This window comes from Leiobunum rupestre, chromosome 3, assembly GCF_980474605.1.
Source record: "Leiobunum rupestre chromosome 3, qqLeiRupe1.1.hap1, whole genome shotgun sequence".
In the NCBI taxonomy this organism is placed as follows: domain Eukaryota; kingdom Metazoa; phylum Arthropoda; class Arachnida; order Opiliones; family Sclerosomatidae; genus Leiobunum; species Leiobunum rupestre.
Genome location: NC_143386.1, coordinates 18,155,713 through 18,180,593, shown reverse-complemented (window position 1 = coordinate 18,180,593; position 24,881 = coordinate 18,155,713). Strand labels below are relative to the sequence as shown.

The 24,881-nt window shown below is 35.1% G+C and overlaps 1 protein-coding gene across 1 annotated transcript; it reads left to right on the top strand.

The window, feature by feature from the left end:
* The first annotated feature begins 4,368 nt into the window (after nt 1–4,368).
* Nucleotides 4,369–6,097, top strand: LOC149949735 (uncharacterized). Its single transcript, XM_090169477.1, has 3 exons — nt 4,369–4,789; nt 4,857–5,138; nt 5,253–6,097. Exons 1-3 carry the CDS (start codon nt 4,369–4,371, stop codon nt 6,095–6,097), a joined length of 1,548 nt encoding a protein of 515 aa, XP_090025603.1.
* Nucleotides 6,098–24,881: the final 18,784 nt, after the last annotated feature.

Below are 24,881 nucleotides of genomic sequence, written 5' to 3'. Positions count from 1 at the left end.
CCTTTTTCCTGCCAACGAACCTCAACGGCCAAAGGTATTTACATTTTCTACAGAACGAACTGAGTGACGCAATCGACGACCTTCCATTGGCTGAAAGACGTCAGTTGTGGTTTCAGCAAGATGGCGCCCCTCCGCATTTTTCCCGGCAAGTAACTGAGCACCTCAACAACGAGTTTCCTGAAAGGTGGATAGGGAGAAATGGTCCAGTGCATTGGCCAGCAAGGTCACCTGACCTAACACCGCTGGATTATTTTCTCTGGGGATTCGTTAAAGCAAAGGTATACGCCACGCCCATTGAAACTAGGGAGGAACTCATTAGACGAATAATCAGTGCTTGCCGAGACGTCACACCAGAAATGGTAGAGAAAGCGTTTGAGAACTTAATTGTCCGCGCACAAACCTGTGTTGCAGCCAATGGTGATATTATTGAAAATGTTTTGTAAAAATTTATGTGAATAAAATATCTGCATTTAAAAACCAAACGTGTACATTTTTTCAAGTGTGAAAACTCTACTACGTTTGTATTAGACTTGTTCCCTTTTCAATTATCATTTCAAACAATCGTAATTTGGCTTCACCAACTTGTAAATTTTTCAAGCTCGAATTTTCACTGATAAATAAGTTGTTTTTCGTCGAGTGAACAATTTTTAAGGGTTTTCGATGACGGCCTACAACTTTATAATAGACATTTTTTATCTCGCACCTAGTGGTCGAAAAATAATTTTTCAAAATTGGTGAAAAACATTACCGAAAACGCTCAAATTTCTCAAACTGATGTCCCCCGGTATAGAGAATTGACCTTCCAAATTTGAAATCGGTACTATAAATAGTTTTTGAAAAAAAACACTTTTCCGAGCAAAAAAAAAAGACCCTGTATATGATTTTAATCAATTAAAATCTTCGGCAGAGAAAAAAATGCCACCCGTCTTATGCGAAATAGACATGTATTTCGAAAAGACCGCGAATTAATTTGACGAGCAATATTCGCAGCTTTCGTTAGGGCGCCTTGAACTATTCGAAGTGGACCTATTAAAGTTCAGCAAATCCGCAAGCGCTTAGATATTTTGTACATTGTTTAAAGGGGGCTTCCTTCATTCACCCTGAATTCCTTGCCCGTTCTCTCCCCGGTAACGGCCTGCCAGTTTCTCTGACAGTCAGGTGTAGCCGCTTGGTGTTATTTTAAGGCGAGGCTTCCGGGGGGGGGGGGGGGGAGATTTAATTATGGGAGTTTATTAGTAACGTGTGTTTATTGAAGTAACTGCGGTTCATTTACTTCTGATGTACCGACGAATTCTATTTAATGACGATTAATGCTACGTAATTGAAGACCCAAAAAAACATGACATCATTTAGAGGTTATAAATAATTAATTTACAAAGGGGTTTTAAAATTTTTGAGGTTGCCCCCCTTGGAAAAAAGACTGTGGGAGTTTAATATATTATTCGTATAATATTAGCTTCCTTTCGCCAGGGGATTGACACCCTTGAAAAGGTGTGGTATTTTTAAGGGGGCCCTCAAATGTTTTATAGCATTTAAAAAATCAAAATTAACAAAAATTAATTAATTTAGAAAGGTATTATTTAGCGCCCCTAATTAATCCAACTTAAAAAGTGATAATGTTTTGAAAATTTCTAACCATATAAGAACACATAATATACTAACACATCAAGAACATTTCATAGGGTTTGGCGTCCTTAATATGTGAAACTTGCTCAAACCTGCAAGTTTAAACTACAAGAACGCTTTCACATTATAAGATCACCAAAATTCTGAATAAGAACGCTTACTTAAGTGTAAGAACATAACAAGATCATATAGAAACATTTTAAGTTCACATAAGTGATCCCTTCGTGTTCTTGAAATGCACCTGAAATTTGCAGTGTAATGTTGATACAAATGACGATGTTTTGGCAGCTCCATCAACGCCGAATGCAGAAAACTCAAGTATGAACTATCACTATCAGTTGCAGTTTAACACTTTTTACCTATCTCAACCAATAACATTCCGATGAAAAGAAAGGAACAAACCCCTTCATCACTATCAAAATTAATTGTTGAAACGGGCTTGGTTCAAGGGAATTCAGCATTCAAAACTAATTCATCAGAGTTACGTAAGTTTCTTTTCATGCTGAGAAGAACTTTGTTCGACAGTCATTATTTGCAAATATTGAATGAACGCATTTTCTCAAATTAAGTTCATTTTGAAGTACTTCTGTTTTCGAATTTAAGAGACTAGCATAATTTTGAAGCTTTTTAATTTTATTGTATTGTAATTTTTCGGTCTCGTTCAATAATTCTTCGGTTTTCGTCGTGTTTATTTCTAGGTCAAACATCTCTACCATCCTGAAGATTGTTTGGGTCTGTACTTCAACGACTTCAATTATTTAAGTTTGAGCTGTAACTTCTGCTTCTGAGTAACTTTAAGTTTGACAACGAAAGTCGTGCACGTGAGTTTTGACCAATGTTGGAATACTGAAGTATTTCTTTCTAATACAAGATTGAACCCCTATTTCTGATGTTTGAACGATGCTAGTTTCTGATTGAACAATTCTGGTTTTTATTTGAGTACCAAAATCTGACTTTTGTACTAAATTGTTAATTTGTTTGACAGGTGACAATGATTACTTTCAATTTCATTACAAATATTATTCATAATCAAAGGGGTTTCATCCAACACAACTGATTTCGCAATGACAGAACCAAGTTCAGTATCTTCAAGGCTGTTACTTGAAACCGAAACTTCAATTTCCAAAGACTCATTTTCAGTCATATCTTCTTTCTTTCACTGTTTAATACTTCGGTTATGGTCTTTAGGAAAAGATGCACGTTTTCGCTTTCTCTCGTACCGTTGTACATTTGAATATCCAATTTCGTCAATTAGCATCTCAGCTGAATTATCTGCACTTAAATACCTTGAGGGCAGCCAATCCGGATTTGTTGTACAGAACAATGCTGATGGCACTATAAATGATAATGCAAATTAATATAATTATGTAGTTAGCTAGTTAACATTGTCATACTAACCTCCAGAGAAAAAATGTTTGGAACAAATTCTCTAGTGTTCCCCGTCTGATTCCAGACCTAGTCTTAAACAACTCAGCCATTTTCGATTTCTTTCCTTTGAAAGCGTTTCTGTTTGCTCACCCAAGTGTTTGATAACGCGAGGTAGTCTATGAAAACCAATCCTTTCCTTACTCTCTGATGTAAACGCACGTTTACAACATTTTACAGAACAATTAATAACCATTTTCTCACTTAGCTCGACTAATACACTCCAGCAAAGATGACCGACGGTTTGTTTTGAAAAATAAATATTTTTAATTTGATTTATATATTTTCCGATAGATGGCGAACTCGTCGTAGTTTTTTTTGTCTGTAACGTAAGTTTATCTCGTTTGACAAGTAACTAAAGTTGCAAGCCAGATTTTCCGCACGGTACTGATGAGTCCCAAATAGAACGAAACCGCTCCATCGTTTGAATTTCTGGCTATTTAAGTTAGTTTTATTTACTTTTTTACTCGAAGATCTATTTGGTCCAAGATCCGTGCCTTTATGTTGACTCGAAGAGTTATTGGCACGCGTTATTTGTAAAATCTTAACTTCTTCAATAGTTTTTTAGGGTTTAGCTTTTGGACTCTTTTTATTATGGACTATTCTACGTATTCACGTATTTTAACACTCTTTATAATAATGTTATATTTTGTACCACTATAAACTATAGAGGGAAAAGATGCCTTTTACATTTTGTCTATGGAGGTGTTTAACTTAAAGGGTTAAATTATTTTTCTAACGATACAGCATATACGTGGCGAGTTCAAACTCAAATGTTCATGATGTAAGGTACATGTTCTTTAGACAAATTGCTCGGTGTGTTATTCATTTTAAATACATGGTTTTAATCAATCAGAGCCAAAGTCGAACAGATAATTAAAATATACTGACAATGTGAGTGTTACCGATAAATATATCAATAGGCGAAACTATGAAGTCCTGGGGGTCGAAAAAGATGGTACTCACGTGACTTTCTGACGAATTGAAGCGCCATCTATCTTAAGAAATACGAACCATTATTCATTTTATTTTGCAAGTGACGGTTTAAATATTTGATCGATTTCGAACGTTATTTCAAGTTATTATTACATTGTATTTTGCAATTATGTATTCAGGTATGATATACATTTTATGCATTTTTATACAACTTATTAGTTTACTTACTAAATTCCCATCATAATTGTTTTCCCAACGTAGTAGAGTAAGAACAATTGGAACCATTTCTTAAGCCTTAGCTTAAACAAAGATTGGAAGTTTTACTATCCGGGCTTAATTATATTATTAATCCAAGATTGAAGTATATTTTTGAAATAAGCTATGGTTCGTCAATGCTGTGTGCCTGGGTGCAAATCTACTCCACTTAGAAACCCATGCATAACGTTTAGTCCATTCCCAAAGGACGTAGAGATTCGGGAAGAGTGGATCCAGATTATTGAGAAAAATACTATAGATTGTGTTGATGTGGCTGAAAGGCGACCGTGGAGTACTCCACTCAGAAAACCATTAGGTCGTAAATATCAAAATGTGTGTGGACTTCACTTCAATACCTCTGGGCGAAGAAAGTTCGGAGATAAGATCCCAGTGTATTTTGGGAAATTAGCTGAAAGGAATGATGCACCAGATCTATCGAATGAATTTGATATTGCGGAAGAAATTATATCATCTTCATCTGTTCCTGAATTTGAAATTGTTTTGCAAAACAGACACTATGGTAATAAAAATGACATCTATGACTCAGGTACGGAATTTGTAACTTTCTTAAAATATATGGAATTATTCAAATTAATTTATTTTCTTCTAAACAGATCGTAATTATTCTATTTATGAAGACTATGGAATGCTAGCTAAAAAGGTAACAAATCTTCAATTGCAATGTCAAGAATGGATCGCCGCTAATGAGCATCTAGCGCTAGAAAATAGACGAGTGAATAGTGTAAATAAGGCTTTAATGGAGGAAAATATGGAAATGAAAACTGTTATAACTAAGCTTAAAAAAGACTTGAATGGTTTAAATGAAATTGAGAAAACTAATGAATCTTTATTACAACAAGTCAAAGTTAATATATCCCTTAATAACGATTGTACAGGTAGAATTAACCATTTAGAGAAACAGTTAGAGGAGGCACAATCGATAGCAATGTTAAACTTTTAAACTGGTTGTGAGAGTCTCGAGGTTTTTGATGACTTGTTTTCCATGATAGAGCCAGATTTAAAAGATTTAAAATTGTACAATAACGGTAGAGGTTATAAGCGAAAATATGATAGGGAAGAAAAATTACTGGGACGACCAATGGTTTTACCCTTTAAAGAACAACTGTTTTTGGTGTTGTGCAGACTAAAAGTAGGACTTTTGGAGGAAGACTTAGCCTACCGATTTTTTGTATCACAGAGCATAGTATCCAATATATGTACTACGTGGATTGATTTATTGCAAAAGCGTTTAACTCAGTTTCAAATTTGGCCCTCAAGCGAACTCGTGATCCGTTTCATGCCGGAAGAGTTTAAAGCCAAATTTGGAACCACTAGAATTATTTTGGATGCTTCGGAGTTATATATCCAAAAACCTAACGATTTTAAAACACAAAGTGACATTTGGTCTTCCCATAATACCGCGAAAGGACTGATTGGTCTAACACCCAATGGATTCATAAGTTTCGTTTCTGACTTAGTCCCAGGAAGAATGTCCGATGTCGAATTGACTCAAGAATCAGGCTTAATTGATCTCCTTGAACCGGGAGACTCTGTAATGGCTGATAGGGGTTTTCTCATCTCAGACCTACTGAAAGAAAAAGGTGTTGCACTGAACATGCCCCCCTTTTTAAATGGAAAAGCACAACTATCATCGGAAGAGGAAATCTACACAAGAGAGATAGCAAGTTTGCGGATTCATGTTGAGAGAGTGATCAGAGGCGTTAAGGAGTATAATATTTTAAGCACAGTGTTTCCAAACGCTATGCACAACCAGCTCAACAAAATCTGGAAAATATGTACACATTTAGTAAACTTTTGTAAAGAACCTCTGTTGGATAGGAAGAATGTAGAGTAACAAATAAGTAATGTTCCAAAACAATACTTTAAATGAACACCATTTTATACTTTTATTAAAAACCTTTAGTTAAAATTGCAATGAGATCATTTTTATTCAGGTACAGTTAATTTCATTTAATATATCGCAAATGAGCTTTAACAATAAGTCACCTTAAAACCAAAACCACGTAACTTTCTACATAAATCTTTAAAAGATACGTGATTTTGGTTTTAAAGCGAATATCACACCTGTTTTTCAAGGTATGGAAGGACATGGTTAATATAAAATTTTAGTAAAATAGGAACTATTTTTCCATAGAAAAACGTTTGATCAAAATTTATCCTTTGACAAAATGGATTTTGATCCCCAATGTCGACTAGAAAGTCGCACCATTTCAGACACGTTAAACCCAGTTGCCCTTGTACTTGATAATAAAATGCATGGTTTTGGTCTAAGTACGTTAACCCATTTTCATCCTTTTTTAAAAATCGACACGTCGTTTCTTTCTTCGCTATGGCATCTTCAATACTCATTCCCTTTACTTTACATTTGGATAGGGTTTTAATTTCAAGAATACCATATCCAGTGTCTGCCTGATAGACCAACCTATCAGGGGAGGCACCTAGCATTGGTAATGCAGGATTTATACATAGTCCAACGGAAAACGTTTTAACGCCTGGATGAATATTAAGATATTTTTGAGTAGCCATTTCCTAATTTTTTAAACCCTCTTGCACATACTTCATTCGAGATAAATCAGCGCCATTAAAAATAGATTTTAAGAATGTTTCATTTACCTCTTTTTGTCTCTTACAAATAGCACCAAATTTAGACGCAGTTATCCTCTGTTTCCTCTCGCTCTTCCAAAGAAGGCAGTTCGACTGTTCCCTAGTTTCGACCTCAAGACTGATAGAAGCATCAAGTGTTAGTTTCAATGTGTCGGGTGTTTGGGCCATAGTTTGTGAAATAAGGTCTTTAATGCTATCTTCGATTTCTAATATTGCTACTGCAAGAGAGATTCTAACAACTAAAACACCATCGGGCGTTGGGCTTTGACTAGTACATGTATCAATACAATTTTCGAGATTAGATTGGATTTTGACTGGATTAAAATTATTATCTTTTTGAATGAGACAAAAAAATTGGCTGCGTTTTCCTGCATTCATTCTTTCAGTAACCGACTTAATCCTGTTTTGCATATGGCTTTCGTCATCCGGCACTCCGATTTAATCCAAAGCTGAATAATTATGTTGGTTTTTTTGTCTTAATTTAAGACTTTCACTAGATTTCCCAATGGTATGTTTAACAAAATCCAGATCAGAAAAAGATTTCTTATTCAGTTTCTTGTTTCCATTTGGAGCGCTCCACGCTCTAGCTTTTTCAGTACAAGATAGGTCATCAGGTATGAAAGTCTTAGCTTCTCTTACACAATCCAAAATATACCACAGCACAGAGCCCACATGTTTACACACTCCACAACTTCCCGCTTTACAGCCACACCAAGCCATTTCAACCATTCCGTTATATTTATTAATTTTAATAGCAACTTCATATTTGGCTGATATTGTGAATGATGCTTCTACTACGCTTTTGATATAAATATGTGGTTGAGAGGTAGCTTCCGATGTTGTTTCTTTGTTAATTTGCAATTCTTTAGATCCCGGACTTAAAAACACTTGACTAACTTTACTACACTTAAACATCCGATACCCAAGAGTTAAGTGTTTTTGGCTTGAGAGTTACAATGATGTTTCATTATATTTGACTCATTGAAAGAATTTTGAACTATTTTTAACTGTTTGCTCCAGTTTCCTTTTGGCAAATTGAACCTCTTATTAATGGCCTTAGTTTTATGCTTCAAAGAACTCCTAAAATAGCAAAGTGGAAATTAAACCTTAATAGTTGAATTGGAATAACATTAAGGTTAAGGCTTAGCTGTAGAAACTGTTTTAAACTTACTTTTTTAACTTTTGAGCTAGCTGCAATTCCATGATTTAGTTATTTTAAACACCAAAATTATAAAACAAAATCATTTAAATTATCTAATTATTATTCATATCTAAAACATTTTGTAATAGAAAGGTGGAAGTTAACTGAACAGTGAAAAGAAGCTGGCTGGAGTATGATAGTATTTGCAAGGTACAGCCAACTATGTAGAAGAGTTCCTGAATCGAAGTTGGCCGTGATATGGTTTTCACGTGGTTTTGTTTTCCCACTTTAACAAGTTGGCTAAGACCAAAATTACTTTATAGTTTCGCCTATTATTCAAAGGAGTATAAAAATTCTAATGAACATGGTTTCTTAAGTGCTTCTTTTAAGAGATATGGGCACCGAAGAACCACCCCAACATCGGAACACAGCCTTAAACATATTCTACCTTTAACTTAATTATTATAAAAAAACAACTAATGTATGAGCTTTTAGAAGAAATATAGTTCTTAAAATGAATAAAAGCTATTTCAAAAAAATCTTTATGTTCCGAAAAAGTCAAAACAAGGTACTTAATCCAAGTTACATGAAGACGCATCTTTAGAAACCAGACGGTGCTAGCGGTTTAATCTAAGTCGTACTCATCTGATTCCGACGTTCCCTCTAAATAGGTTGACGCGAAGCAGTTGTGTGACCAACCTGATTTCTAGAATTAAAACCATGCGAATATTACCACTGGGGCTATCTGTTCGATTTTGAGTACCCGTGACGTTGAAGACTTGCGATAACGCATAATTAATGGTTGTTAGACTATTCGTAACACGCCGTAAATTTTGGAAAAATTAGGTGAATCATTTCTACGACGGGCTCACGCTTGTACAAAGCAAGAACTGCTCATTTTGAACAACTATTGTAAACGTTTTAGCTTATAAATGCCTTTGTTTCTATGCTCTTCTACGGCAACTGCTTCTCCGTTTGGTTTCTCATGGGCTTTCTCATCCGATAGAATCGGTTCTTCATCGATTTTTTCTCGACAAGAGCGACTTGCCATACATTATTAAAACGATGATGATGATAAACCTCCTCTTTGACCTCATTCAACGATTTAATCCCTAATTTCAACTCATCAAAACGTACATGTTTAGTTTCGACAACTTTCGTTTCTTGTGGGTACCAAAAACGGTATCCTTTTGTTACATTTGCATAACCAACCATTATTCCCAATTTAGCACTTTTGGCCAATTTATTTCTTTGAGTCTTCGGTATGAATGTGAATTCCTAACCTCCATATTTCTTCAAATGACGAACTGAAGGTTTTTTAGTAGACCAACTTTCTTCGGGGACTTTTTCTTTGATTTTCGAATGTAGGGCTTCCCCCCACAGGATTTATGGTAGTTTAGCATGTTCAAGAAGTGTGCGTATTCCTTTAGCGCTCCCCAACTCCATTCATTTCCGGCGTGTAAATATTTCTTCTTTCAACTTCTATACCAGCCTTCTCACAATTGCTTTCAAATACATTTGTACAATACTCGAACTCATTGTCATAACAGTGACGTTTTAAATTCCGACCAGTCTGCTTTTAAGCCCAGGCTGTATATACTCTAAATTTGTCGTATGCTTTATTTTTCTTCCCCATGGTATATACGGTAACCTTTCTTGGGTAATAATCAACGAAAATGATAAAATATCGTGCGCCGCCCTTGGAATCTAACAAGGTTGATCCCCATACATCGCTGTGAACGAGCTCCAACTGATGAATAGACGTTATTCCCGGTATTATCTTGGATGACGCCTTTGATGCCTTAGAAAGTCGACAGGAGGTGCATATCTCCACATCTGTACTAATCTTCGTAAACCTTCAACCATTTTATAACGGTCCAATTCCTTTAATCACTCAATATTTGGATTACCCAGTCGACAATGCCATATCGTTGTTTCTACTCCCTGCCATATGACAAACGTCAAGCTTTAGAATACTGTCTGAATCCAGGATTTATAAATTATTTTATCGCAAATATGCCGTCATAAACAATCTCTTCTGTTTGTCGTACTCTTGAGTACATCCCGATTTAATTTCAGCAGAAAAACCCGTTTCATCTATTTTCCTCGCTAACATTAAATTCCTCGAATATCCCGGTACATAGATTACAGGTAGCCTCATTGGGTATTAGTCTAGCGGATTACTTACCGTCAGTGGAATGTTGCCAATACCGACTGTCTTGTGCTATGTCTATTGGTGCACCCTTGTCTCGTTTATTATAAAACCATTCCTTGCGGTGACGGAAGTGATGCGTAGCCGAGGAATCAGAAACGAAACTGTCTTTATCGGAACTTGCCACCAAGCAAAAGGCTGAAGAATAAAACGACTGTGTAACTCCTTCTCGACTTCCGGAGCTATAGCCCCTAGTACTCTGTTGTGACGGAAAACGGTTTTTGGTATTTTATCTTTGATCCGTTCTACAATCCATTGCGATATGTCCCATACGGTGGGAAATATAACATTCTGGTTCCCTGGACTGAGAACCACCTCGTCTGGAATTGCGTCTACCAGGCCTGAAACATGGTGAGAAACTAGACTGAACTGACATCTCCCCAGCATCTTCTACAGCTATCTGTTTTTGTCTTTCGTGTTCGGAAAGTAATAGCGCCTTCAAGTTTTTAAGTAAAAATTCTTTATCATCCAAAGCATACGCGAGAACTATGGTATTCTCATACTGTTTCGGCAATCGATGAATCAGCTGATATGCAACCTCATCATCGGCTAACTTCTTGCCCACTTGAGCTAATTGTTCAGCGATATTATGAACCCTTGCGATATATGCCCTTCCATTACTAACATAAGAACCCATTTAAGCAATGAATAATTTTTCATTGTCGGTCTTAGAATGGGCGCTCGTATCTGTGTGCCACACACGTGTAACTGCAGCTACCAGGTAGATTCTTATGGCAAACATGAACTTAGTTGCAAAAGAAGCGTTGATCGACTTTCTGGTCATGGGCTCTCGGGGGCGACGTAAAACCGCAGGATGCCTAACACTGGTACCTGGGTCTGGCGTTAAGACACTTGGTTGCGACTTTACTTCGAGTTTGGCTTCTTCTTTTCAGCCTCTCGCTAAACTAAGCCTTGGCTGAAACGAAAAGAGCCAAGTATTCGGGGCTGAAGAGTTGGTAAATGTTCACGGCGGTGGCATTTTCGGAAAGGGTGGCCCGGAGCTGGCTCACGACATAAGACATAAAATTTGAGAAGAAACCGGTGAGCCGTGATAGGTTGAATTATTTTTACAAAGCATCGGCGTTACTGTTCAGCGATGTAACGCCGATTGAATGTTAAACACTTTTCCACTTCTGTTTGATGGTTTGAAATTATGATAATTTTTACATTTTGTGTATAAAATTAAGTAATAAAAAGCTTATTACCCAGAAGATCCATAATTTAAATGTAACTTACATTTTGGACTTATTCGGACCATACTGTAAGTGAGCGTCCTCTTTGGCAACGAATTTGAGTTGCTTGAAGTGGCGTTATTAGGCCATTTCCACCCACTGCGGTGTATTGAGGCCACGTAATTTATATGAGCCCACAAGCTCGGCCGTCAGGGGCGTAATTATAAAGGTGTCCAATTTTTCTATCTACACCACTATTTGCTGGCCAGCCTCATTTATTCACTGATTAAACTACTTTAATAAGTACAGCATATCCTATTCCATTTGTAAGTAAATATATAAGGGCTTAGATAACGTCTGAATGACTATCAGTTTTAGATTTTAAAATGCTATGCTTAGCGGTAACCAATCCCGCCAAGGCCTGGCTTTTTTCGTCAACCACTTGTGGCCAACGTAAAGCGAGCTTATCGAAGTTTGGTTAAAATGAACCACCTATGGAGTGCAGATTATTCTCCCTAATTACACTTGCTTTCGCAATTGCCGAGCAGCAGTAACAAGAAACGTCCCAAATACACGGAATAACGTTGTATGTAGGTAGTGTCAAAAGGAAAACGGATATTTTTGGAAAGCGTAAAGTCTGTACGCTAAAAAAATCTGGAACCTTGTCTACAAATAAATGATTTGGGGTTTATAACGATATGTTCTTGCATACATCTAACTATTAATAAAACATTTATTAAAAATTGGAAAAACAGCTAATTAATAAACTACTTAGTAAGTTTTAATTGGATTTGACTTAACACTTCTGATCATATTTTAGGTATTTCCTTGCCTTTTTCTACTGGCAATTTTAGTATTCTGGTTGAGTCTGATTTTTGCAAAGAAAAGGACTATACGAATTAATAAACTCAAAAAGAATGAAAACTTTAGTAGAAAATCGGCTTTAAATTCAGTTGTCTCTGCGTTTTCACTTTATTTAAAAGGAGGTTTTGCTAATCTGTTGCCACTCATCAGACAACGTGAGTATTTCGGTATTTTAAAAAAATATTCTGTATCACTGTGCTCGTTTCTATCTTAGTTGACTATTGTCAAACAATTTAGTTCGGCTGTTTTAAAAATACTTGAGATCAATGCTTATATTTTGGTCAAAACACTGAATTTAAATAAATTTTTAAGTCACATTTTCACTTATGCTTATTTATTGATAAACTCGGCTAATACAAATACCCTTATATAGCAAAATCCTAAAAGATTATTTTTCCTATTAACATGTCGAAAAATATAACAAAAGTGGTTTTACCATAGGGATATTGTGAAGTACGTCAGTCAAAACATGTGCAATTAATTTATTTAATTTAAAGGGTACAGAGAGCTAAGCATGTTAAATGTGGCCTCTCCAATGAGGGAACGCAGCTTCGGTTATAAACACTTTCCGGCCCGTTTCCTCGCTCGCGGAATATCTCTATGGCCTCTAGAGTCAACATTTTTTTTGAAATCAATACTATTTTAATAATCAGCTAGGCTAATACCCAAGACCCCAAGTCATCTAGCGACATTTATTGCCTTTTAATTCAGGTGACCGGATGAAATTGCATAGGAGGGAGGGTATTTAATATGCTTTTAAATATAAAAAATATTTACTTGAAATTTAGATAATTGGTTTCAAGTTAAAATAAGAAAAATCAATTACACGTACAAGCTTAAAATTACAATAAAATATATCAATATTTAATTAAATTTTCGTAATTTTTAATGTATACAGAGTTTACGGAGTATTTCTTGTAGGTTATCCAATCTTTTTGGTTTGCTTTGTTACAGGAAATCTTTAGCTGCATTTATTGTTCTTGTTAATGATCTTTTTATATTCTTAGAATTTAAATTAATTATGTTAAACGTGATTTATATAAACAACCTTTAGTTATATTTTTAGTCTTTATTTCGTTCTTAATCCTGACTTCGTGCCAATTCGAGGTAGTTGGTTGGGAGATTCCCTGTGTTCTACATTTTCTTAAACGGTAACGGCATCGCCTCAGCGTCCCCAAAATACTTAGAGACATCATTGGTTAGTGGTGGAACACAGCCATCTAAATATTTCATTCCTTGTTCGACAAGGTTGATCGGTAATAATGATAGGCCATCAAGTTGGCCGCCAGTGAGACGAATAGATTATACTTTCCTGTATATTTTATATTTTAGCAATTGAACATTTTAATCTTTTTTTGTGAAAATGTTTTCTTTGAACAAAATGACCTAGGTAAAATATAATTTTTTCTTTTGTACAAATTTTCATTCAATCATGACTCTCATTATATTAAGCAATTAATAAACATAAATGCAATCCAAAAGAATATCTTCATTTGTAAAATTTTAAGTGTATTAGGTTTTACCATCAGAGAGCCGAATTTGATTAAATTCACTAACTTAAATTTATTTTTCAAATATACAGAAATCCCAAAAGTATTCGTAGGCGAAACTACTTCAGCGAGAGTGATCCTGTGTTGCTGGATTTGGGCTCTCAATTATTGGTATTTTCAATTCTCGTGTTACTTCAAAGCCGGTGCTTCAGTGTTGGAATACAGCGAAGTTAACTATATTCCTGATATACTTAAGTACCCAGGGTATGTCCCTAAACTGCTTCGTGATGGATTAAGTCATAAATATATTAAAGAAAAGGTAATGAGTTTTGAGTTATTGTAAATAACAAATTAAAAGTGTTTTTGAAACCATACCCGCTGTTGAAAAAAATACAAATTGAAACGATTTTTTGAGCCAAAGAAAAATACAAGTAAAAATTAAGAATAGAGTTACCAAAGTTAAGACCATAAAATTATTAGTTCGCGTAATGCTTTACAATAACAATACCAAGTTTTAACTATTCAAATAACGATTTACTTTTAACTTTGATAGTAAATTCTCGTTTCTTTCAAATACGCATGATTTTTTTAAACTTCCATTGAATAAAATCTTATCAATAGGTTATATTTGGGAAGTCACTCAAGGTGATATAGGCTTGGAATTCAGATATCTTAATTCTGCTTTACTAAGATAATTTGATATAAAGCCACTTTAAAAGGAGTTTGCTTCTTTAAAATAAAACCTGATAAAATGTTTTGCAAATTAGTGAGCTCTAAATTTCATTGCAATTTTATTTTAGAATGTTTTACAAAAATGCCTTGTATTAAAATATTAAATTATTGATTTGCTGTAGCATTGATGTTTTTGCTAAATAGAGAAAGTGAATTTACCGTACATTAAGGTCTATTATTGAGAATGAAGGGTAGAATAGGCATTCTGTCACTGAATTCGAAAGCTTAGAATCGTAGTTGTATAGGCTTTTTTTAAGAATGGGTCTTACATTTGTTTTCGACAAAAAGTAAATTTTAATTTATATTTATTTCTTAAGTTTCCATATAGTTAAAACAAGTCGGCCCAGGCCTTAATATTAGTTCCACATCAGTGTATTCGAATGGGCAAAGCCATACACCCTTAGTAGACACAGGTAGGCAAACTAATACAAAGCTTTTGAGGCTTTGTGATTTCTTATCGTTGGGTGGATGCCGCCCACCATCAGGAGACCCGGGTGGGCAAACTAATATAAAAACTGATGAGCCCATGTGATTTCCTATAGTTAGATATACTATTTACCATCCTATGTTAAAGAGAGGCCACCGCCCACCCTCAGGATACATGGGTGGGCAAACCAATTCATAAGCTGTTGACTTAACTTGCAAGGTAATTTGGCAAAAAGCTATATTTTAAATTTCGATCTATTTGTGGTAGAGCTATAAACGGGTAGTCTTTACGTGAACTTGTAAGTTAATAAACCTAAGTTTTGCGAATGGTATACGGCAAAGATTATCGTAATAAAAATTTACCTTCATAGATATAAAACTACATATGCCCGAATGCCCCTAGTTTTTGGATGAGTATGGGAGTCCAATAATTAATAATGGCGGTACGTAAGTGTGTGAAGGGAAATAGAGTCTTCAATGCTTTAACGTTTTAAGCGTACGCGTGTTCCTAATAATATAATACCTTCTCCCGATAGTGACTTCAATTTATAATTGTTTCTCTATGGCTCTATTGCTTTTATTACCCAAAAGGAAGTTCGTCAGTGTGGATTGAACTCGTAGTTTGTCTTGAACCTTTTGTTTGGTGTAACGAGTGATGAAGTTTTTGAATGTCTCTTGTTGATTTATTTAAATAAGAAAATAAGTATCTCATTGTGGGGCTTTTAGAGCATTTATAAGTACATATGGGGAAGAGGGCATTTAAAATTTTCGAGATCGTTTATTCGAGTACTCACTATCGAGCGAGGCATCTTAAGCGAGTATGCCCACCTACCACTGCTCACCACCCGAACATTTAAAATTTTCGAGCTCGTTTATTCGAGTACTCACTTTCGAGTGAGGCATCTTAAGCGAGTGTGCCCACCTACCACTGCTCACCACCCGAACATTTAAAATTTTCGAGCTCGTTTATTCGAGTACTCACTTTCGAGCGAGGCATCTTAAGCGATTGTGCCCACCACCCTTCACCCAACGCGAAGTTTGAGGTTCACTTGACCTTAAATTCCGAAAATATACGTAAAATAAGGCGTAAAAACGACGAGAATTTCGACAACTTAACTAGCCAACTCCCCCCGCGCCGCTAAAACTGACGATAATACAGTAGAAGTTCCGAACAAATTTTGGGAAGTTTCCAGTGGCCGAGAGCGTAAAGGCGTTATTAATCGGAGTTTTTGACTGTGAGTTCGAATCCCGGTTTCGCCAAAACTGCAAATTATTTTCGCAGCGCCATCTGCCGTGTCGTTGCTTTCCACACCAAACAAACAAACACACACACACACACAACACTTAACGACAATCCGTCCATAGCAATAGTCCCACTTCGATATATATATATATATATCTCGATGTGGAACTAAAAACCGGATTTGCCATAGTTAATTTTTTTTTTACAGGCGCCATTGCAACCACTTTACAAGCGTGTGTTGGAGGTACTCGAGCTGTACGAGCCTGACTGTTTTATTCTAGCCACTGATTTACTAGATGAAGATCATTATTATAACATTTCTAACGGATACGAGGTTCTGCTGGCCCCTGACCTTCTCTACGAAATAGCTGGGAGTTTAATACTTCAAGATATTCAACGCCAAACTTTACAACTATTTATATCTAAAGGACGCTTTATCTCAAATCCATACTCATACATGGTGCATCATAATAAATCTTTAAAATATTTGGAAAATATTAACTCTAGGTATGGGTTTGTGTTCAGGATCAGTTGATTCATTTTTTACATTTTCTCTAGAGACGAGTCCTTTAATAATCAGATTTAGAAGGCGATTTCATAATTCGTCATTATTTTGCTAAAGAATGTAGTTATATTTCTGGCTTTAAACCTTTAATTTTAGCTAGGCTTCGACACTAAATCGGTAACGAGTGAGTTTACGTAAATAACTTTCCGAAAGTATAATTATCAATTTTCTGGTGGAGCTAATTTGATAATTCTTAACCGTTACTATCGCGAAAGGATGTTTCAAAACATTTACTCAAGTGCCGTATTTACGATTTTTTAAGTGACCTATGTTTACTTTCATTTTATGATTTTGATTTAAATATTTTGAATTTCAACGATACTATCGACACTCTACAGCTTGATATAATTTTGGCACTACATGACGTTTTGGTAATATCTAGTTTTAAGAGAATATCCTTCAAAACATATTAATCAGATAAGTAAACAATTTAGGATAAAACGAATATTTCATCTTAGAAAACCAAAAGATGTATTTATTAAACATTTCTATCTGTTTTTAAATGAAAAGGATTTAAAAATTCCAGTAAATTAATGATACTTTGTGTTTATTTCCTGGTTTACTGTGACAATTATGGAAATTTATGTACTCCACTTCGTGGATGTTATGAAACTGTCATTTGATTGTTTTACATGCATGACCATTAACTGAGTGGTCAGAGATCGTTTTTTCATTTCCAAAATTATGTTTGAGAATCACGCCCATAATTTTTTTTCCGATTGATCATATCTCATTTTCAGGGCCTCAATAAATAAAACTAACAATAATTCAACCATTTGCTAATTTTATGTTAACACGACTAACTTTCATTTTAATATACCTTTTTTCTAATAAAATAATATAAATTAAATTTTCTGAACAGAGTTCTAAGAATTTTTGAAACGAGAACTTTCGAATACATTTTTGTTGATCTGCGATATAATGTTTACGTCAAACATAAATGGGAATTGCCTTTGCAATATGACATAATTCTAACATTATCAGACGTTTTCTTTACGTTTCTGTTCATCGTCACATTTCTCAGCGCAAGTGCCATAGTTTTGGGAATAGAAATATTGTTCGACATCGCCAATCGAAAAGAAACATATCCACAAGTATATAGAAAGGCAATTCGTCGTCGAAAAAAGTACGCAACACTTTACAACTAATTAAAATACACGTCGGCTATCATTCGTGTGCAGTCAGTCTTAATAAACAATGTGCGTCATGATCTGTGCCGATACCAACCACCTACGCAATTCAATAACGCAAGATAATATAAATATAAAAACCCTAAAACGGAGACCACAAGCTTAAGGCATAATAAACCAATTGCACTTAAGAAACGCTTAGTTATTGTCACGCGCCAAAGAAAATGGTTAAATCAACGTTTTAACTAAAATAATTGTAAAGGAGTTTAAATCATGGAATGTTCCATTTTTTCTTTAAAACGTTACGAGAGAGCTTTAAAGTTTGAAGTAATATATCTTTCATTTCGAACATAGCTTTCTGTAGCTAAGAGTTGTGTGTATGAAGATTCAAGCGATGTTGTGAAATAAGAAAATAACGTTATTAGAGTGTCTCTACACTGCGATAAATTTTGATGTTTTTTCTCACGACATTAATGATGAGTACAAAAATTATGTGTAACGTGTCCTTACCAATAGTGACGTGCCTTAGCGTGGCCCACAAAGAGATCTTATCATGTACCTTGCGTGAAACCAGTGAACAACAAAACAAAATCAGTCGAGATAGAAAACCATTAAGCAATTTTTGAAATGATAGGACCTTATTATACGCATATGGTAGATTCACAAAATTATATATTTTTTTAAAAAATATTATTTTCATTGCTGGTTTTTTAAATTCAACGTCACGAAAACATTCTGAATCTACTTTTGTTTAAATACTATAACATGGCAATATCTACTGCAATACCAGTTGTCGAAGAAACTATCATAAATATCGTAGCATCCTTTGAAAACAATTAACAAGGATGAAGGTCTACCATATACCAGTAGAAATACCTAAAGAATCTTTAATTTGGTTTTGGAAAATTAACCAAATACAGAATGTTACCCAATCTAAATAAATGAAAATTTTACGTTACATATTTATTTTGAGGTGGAAGTTTTAGTTTCTTTGAAATGTCGTTAGTAATCACAACATCTATGATAAATTTTGTCAGAACGACCCAACGTTACCTCCCTTTTTCAAAATGGTTTTAAAGAATTCCCTTCACCCGCCAAACCAAGTTCGATTAGTTAAACTAATTAGCTGCGATTTAGCGACAAAATTAACTGGTCACGAACCTGGAATATGAACTAAATTTAAGGCACGTTTTTCGCACCGTGCGTTAGTGCCCTTACGAAACAGCCTCAAGAGCAGCTAAATTAATTCAATTATTTTATAAACATGGCTTTCATCCCAATGAGGTCCCCTATAGGTATCTAGTTCAAACATTGTCGTTGTCTTAGTTAAAGGGCCTGTTTTTATCTTTAAAGTTAAATCTTTATTTCCGATTCCTACTTCGTACGTATTGTTATGTGCTATAGGGCATCGTGCAGCACTGCGTTCAATTGGTTAATATTTTGATTTGTTTGAATTGTTTAACTTTAATGATTCCGCGTCTTGAAAACTCATCACACGATGTAATACCCAACATGATCGTGGTGCATTATATAACTGTAATGATGTAAGCAGTGAATTTTTCGATGTTTTAATTTGGTCGTTGTCTATTTGTTCAGGCAGACTTGTATACAAAAACTGCTGTTTTCATATTTATTTATTATTAATAAATAACTAATTAATTAATAATTATGAATTAATTTCTATTTAGAAAAAGGAGCGAAACACAAAATTAACAAATATTGCGTTTTTTTGGTTTTTTACCCACGTTTTGGTGTATAAACTTAATAAAGGATTAACCAAAAACTTGATATCGCTAAAAACCTAGAGCGCACAATGTCGTTCATGTTTTACCAAACGAAACAATTTAGTTTGAGAAAGATAAATTAGGAATTTCGAACAGAAGCGTTTTTGAATTCAATCCGTGGTACTTGTTTCTTTGTATTTACCTCTTAATAATTTTGCTCTTGTTACTTCAATAATGAAAGATTGTATTTTCGTTGAATGGGTGAAAGAATTGTAGTAGATACAAAATATTTTCCCATAATAAATTTGCCATATCTATTTGTTGTCAAGAGGTTGCTTGACGAGACTTTACAACATCTCCCCACGAGACTTTAATATATCTCCCCACGAGGGTAAAACGTCTCCCCGCGAGAGTAAATCATCTCCACACCGGACGGATAAATAATTTTGTCTCGTTTGGCGTGCCATAAAATATCGCATCTTTAGCGAAAATATCTTGGGTGTGTGCTAGGAATTATTTATTGACGAATGGCTCGTTTTTGGAGAAAGCTTAATCTATTTAGGTTATTTAGGGATCGTATTGCCTCAAATACAGAGTTAAATAAAGCCAAATAAAGTTCAATTACAATTATACACTAAACCACAAATTGTTCTTAGAGATTTGGAAAGATTGTCTAAATAGGCGTTCCGATTAAGATTTCGGTCAAAGAGAATTCCAAGGTATTTATAAGGATCTATTATTAAGTCTTTTTTAGTATTCATTTTTTCCCGATTTTATTAAAAATGATATATTCGGTTTTGGTCAAATTTAGGCTTAAGCTATTTTTCTTTTTTACTTTTTCTCACGATTCATTAACTTCATTAATAACTAAATCAATGGATTTTCCACCATAAAGAAAGAGTATATAATCCGCGTACAACACTAAACCAACTTTTATGACTTCTGTGGTGTCATTTAGGAATAATTTAAAAAGTAATGGGGAGAGAACCGACCCTTGAGGGGTACCGTTACAGAGAAGGCTAGCCTCCAATAGCAACCCATTAACTTAAGTATAATACATTCTTTCAGTAATATAGCTATCTACAAAATCACCTGCAACACCTCTTACAAAAAGCTTTACACTCTTTATCGCGCCCTTATTTGACCCCTCTTACTTGCATCCCTCTCTTCGGCCATGCCTCTGCCCTCAGCGGGGAGTCTAGCATCCACTCTTTTGGTATCCGTAATGGAGGATGGGGCTGAAAGGCTTTAAAAGTCGCTCGATGACTTAGGCCTAGGGTGGTGCCTTGGGTATTAGCCTAGCTGATTATTATTATTATTATTAACCAAACATGGACGCGCCCAGGAAAATACCGCGAATAAGAGTGTATATAATTTGGGAATAAGATTTTTATGAGGGATAGAGTATATAATCTCTTAAAGTTTATAGAGTTTATTCTGGATAAACTTTGCGCACATTTTTTTATTCTGATGTTTCGTAAAAACATGAATTCTAAATTTATTTTAATGTCTGTCCCTTCTTAGCCGTAACACTTACAAGAATAAACACTGTTTTTTCAGTTCGTAGAACTGGTTTTTGTATAATGTATGTCCCTTTTTCAGAAGGAGAAAAAATATTAAATGGAAGGTAATAATATTTATTTAGGTGAAACCAAATTGGTTTCATTTGAAAATACTGTTTAGAACAGCGAAGACTTAACGATGTATTTAATTTCTAGTCAAATTTTAAGATAATTCATAAATAATACAAAATCTAGTTGCAAATTGAGTTTGTGCAATAAAATAATTAACTATTTCGTTTTCAATTAATCGTTAAGACTTGGATGCTTTGGTATACTTTTTAAATGTTTTAGAGAGTGAAGAAGCCAGTGTAACGGTTAGGGACGCGCAATTGAAATTATCGGGTGTGAGTTCAAATCTAGCTTCCGCAAATATCTTTTATTAAATATTTACATTTTCATTTTATTTTCAGTTTGAACATTTTATCTGCTTATTTTATCAAATATTTTATATCAAATAAGTTATATTACTTAAATTCCTCGAATAATATAACTTAAATTCCTCGAATTCATTATCTTGTCATTTTAATTCATTTTGGGCGCCCAACGCTACTGTATCTCGTTACAAAAAAAATACTAATAATTTTGGAATTTCTGTATTTGTTCTCTCCGCTGTGCCCCGGTGCCTTTCCCGTCTCGTATTCCCTCTCTCCCTTCTCGGAGAATGGACCGTCTCCGTTTCCCCCTTTACCCCGTTGCCGCTCCCCAAGTAGCCGGTACCGCGAAACGGGAATTTGCTCAGTGCGTCGCCAAAAAATCGAATTTCTTTAAACTAATGATTAAGCACTTAATAAAAACCCAATTAAATCGAAACATATAAAAGGCACAGGTTTCCTACGTCAGAAATCCAATGGTGGTTTTAGATTTTGCCTAGGACAAATAGTTTTAGAGATATAAAAATAACAACCAATGCATGTTAGAAAAGGATCTCAGTCGAAATTTTGGGTTTACGGTTTCAGCATAGACCAAAGCCAAGCGATCCGGAACAGATTGCGTTGTAGAACGGGGGGCTTGTAGAAGGCAGGAGTCAAGGATAAGAATAAACAGTAAACCTATCGGTTGACTTTAATATACGATACATATCATATACAAACTATTTTTCTTTTTTTAGTTCAACACAATTTTTCGTCTCATTATAGAAGAAGATTTGGCCGTCTTTGATAACCGTAAACTGGGAATTAAATTTGGCTGAAGATCTAATAAACCACCGAGGATTATATCAAGCTACTTCTTGGTTAATCGTATAATCATGGGCCATAAATATTTGTGATCCTTTTAGTTTATATGCATTTTTCATAAATTAAATTTTTAAAGTCGTGTTATCAAGTTTTACTATTAACGTTTCTTTTCGCCTCTGACGTGATAAGTTGATATCGATATTAATTAGTTCTTTTAATAAAATATTTACTACAGTAGCTAAGGAACTCATATAAATTGAAATTTGTATCCATGGTTAAAAAATTTTTATGATAAAATTAAAATAACACGACTGATACTAAGGAACTATTTTGGGAGATTATATTATCTTTGGTACCTAATTTTTCTTTAACTGGCTTTTGAAAGATCTTATTTTCAAATTTAATGGTGTCTAGTTCGTCAATTTTTCTTCGAGTTTGCCAAGCCGGGTTTCATGTTTGTAAATTTTTTTACAAATTTTATCGAGTTTTAGGGGTAAGAATTTGATTGGTAGCATGGCAACTATTAATTTCCACAAATCGGTTAAAAACGCGGACAGGGTAGTCAAATTTATCGATGAAAATATTTATGTAGATGATGATGTGTTGTTCCGGCCGTTTTCGGGAACATACTTTCTCCAATCGCAAAACGTACTTTCCAAGTATTTTTTTTGGAAAAACGTACTTTTCAATTTTCCGCTTAGGGCGCCATCTATGTAAAAAAATGTCGTTGTTTTTTTAAATTTGGCGCGAAGTTTGAATAAAAAAAAACTAAATTAAAGGGATACTGAAGTGGTAAAAAAGTACTAAATATATGCCAAAAACTAACAAAACGTATTTTTATATCATAAATTTTCAAAACGTACTAAATACGAAAAAAAAACATAACGTATTTTCGTATTACAAATTATAAAACGAATTAAAAAAGTATAAATGTACCGCTTAGCACATTGATCTACTAGGTGGCACCACGAAATTAGAATCACCCTTCAAAATATCGGTTCAAATTAATAAATTAATGGAAAGCGCGAGTATGAGGTTCAGAAAATGGCGAACAATCTTGGCGGAACTTAGGGCGCTATGGAGTGGAGGAAATAGTTCACTGGATACTTCCGCAGCTCAAATTACAGAAGATGGGGTGAAGGTACTGGCAAAAGTATTAAAAAAAATTATGGAAAATTAAAGAATTAAAGACCAAAAATGGGATGATAGCCTAGCCTTAGAAATCAATCAAGAATTTATAGCGTGGATTAACGAAATACCACCTTTGGAAAAGGTAGAATAACCTAGGGATTATTTCCGTGGAAATCAGGATATAGCAAGTTTACAAATTCACGCCTTTTGCGACGCTAGGTTGCTCGCGTACGCCACGGTAATTTATATAAGATTCATAACGAAGTCTGGGGAGGTGAGCGTGTCTTTCGTCACGGAAAAAGGCTGGGAAGCTGCTCTAAAGGGGAATGAGTTGACCTTGCCTCGTTGAGAGTTAATGGGGTGCGCGATGGGGGCTAGATTACTAAATTACGTACAATGAATATTTGAACGAGGGGAAGAGGGGATTAAAATGTGCCTCTGGACTGACTCCAGTATTGCATTACATTGGTTAAAGGGGAATATGAAGGAATTCCCGTTATTTATCGCAAATCGCGTTGCGGAAATTCGGAAACTCACAAACGTAAGCAATTGGCGTCACTGTCGGGGAGTTCACAATCCCGCGGATCTGACTGCTCGAGGAATTTCAGGGAAAAAATTATTTATAAATAAATTTTGGGCAAAAGGCGCCCACTGTTTAAAATAACCGAAATAATTCTGGCCTAAAATACCTGACCACCAGCTGAACCCAATATGGAAAGAGGAGAGAGATAGACCGTAATGGTGACCAGCTGTGGTGAAAGACAGGGGCTGTATAAAATCATGGATTTAAATGTAGTTAATAATAGCGGCTCACGTCATTATATTCGTAGATTTCTACGTAAGGAAACGTAGAAAAAGGGTTGGACCGGTAACGGCGGAAGAATGACCTATGCCGAAAAAAGTTGGGCTAGAGGAATGTTGGAAAAGAATTGGAAGCATTAACCACAGGGAAACCCATCTCCAAGAAATCCAAGTTAGCGACGCTTTCTCCTCGGTTGGGACCCCAGGAACTTTTACGAGTAAGTGGCCGCCTAAGTCAATCCACGTTGCTAGAGGAACAGAGAAATCCAGTAATTTTAGATAAAAAGCAACGTTTAGCGAAGCTAATAGTGGGAAAAAGTCCCGAAAAGGTTTTTCAAGGGAGTGTGCAATCACGAAGGTACGGGAAGGGTATTGGGTGATTTCGGGAAGACAGCTGGTTAAAACGGTGTGTCGTAGACATTACGCACCTATGGCGCCATTGCTTTAAGTTCGAAATAAAGAAGCCAACCCATTCTAAGTTGGAGAATATTTTCTAGGGCCTCTCTACGTCAAGGGTTGCCAATATTATAAAAACGATAAAATTTTGGGCAAGGCATACGTTTGTTTATTTACTTGCGGAGTTACGAGGGCACTACACTTGGACCCTTGGAGTTAGTTTCCTCACTTTCGACTGGTACGTTTCTAC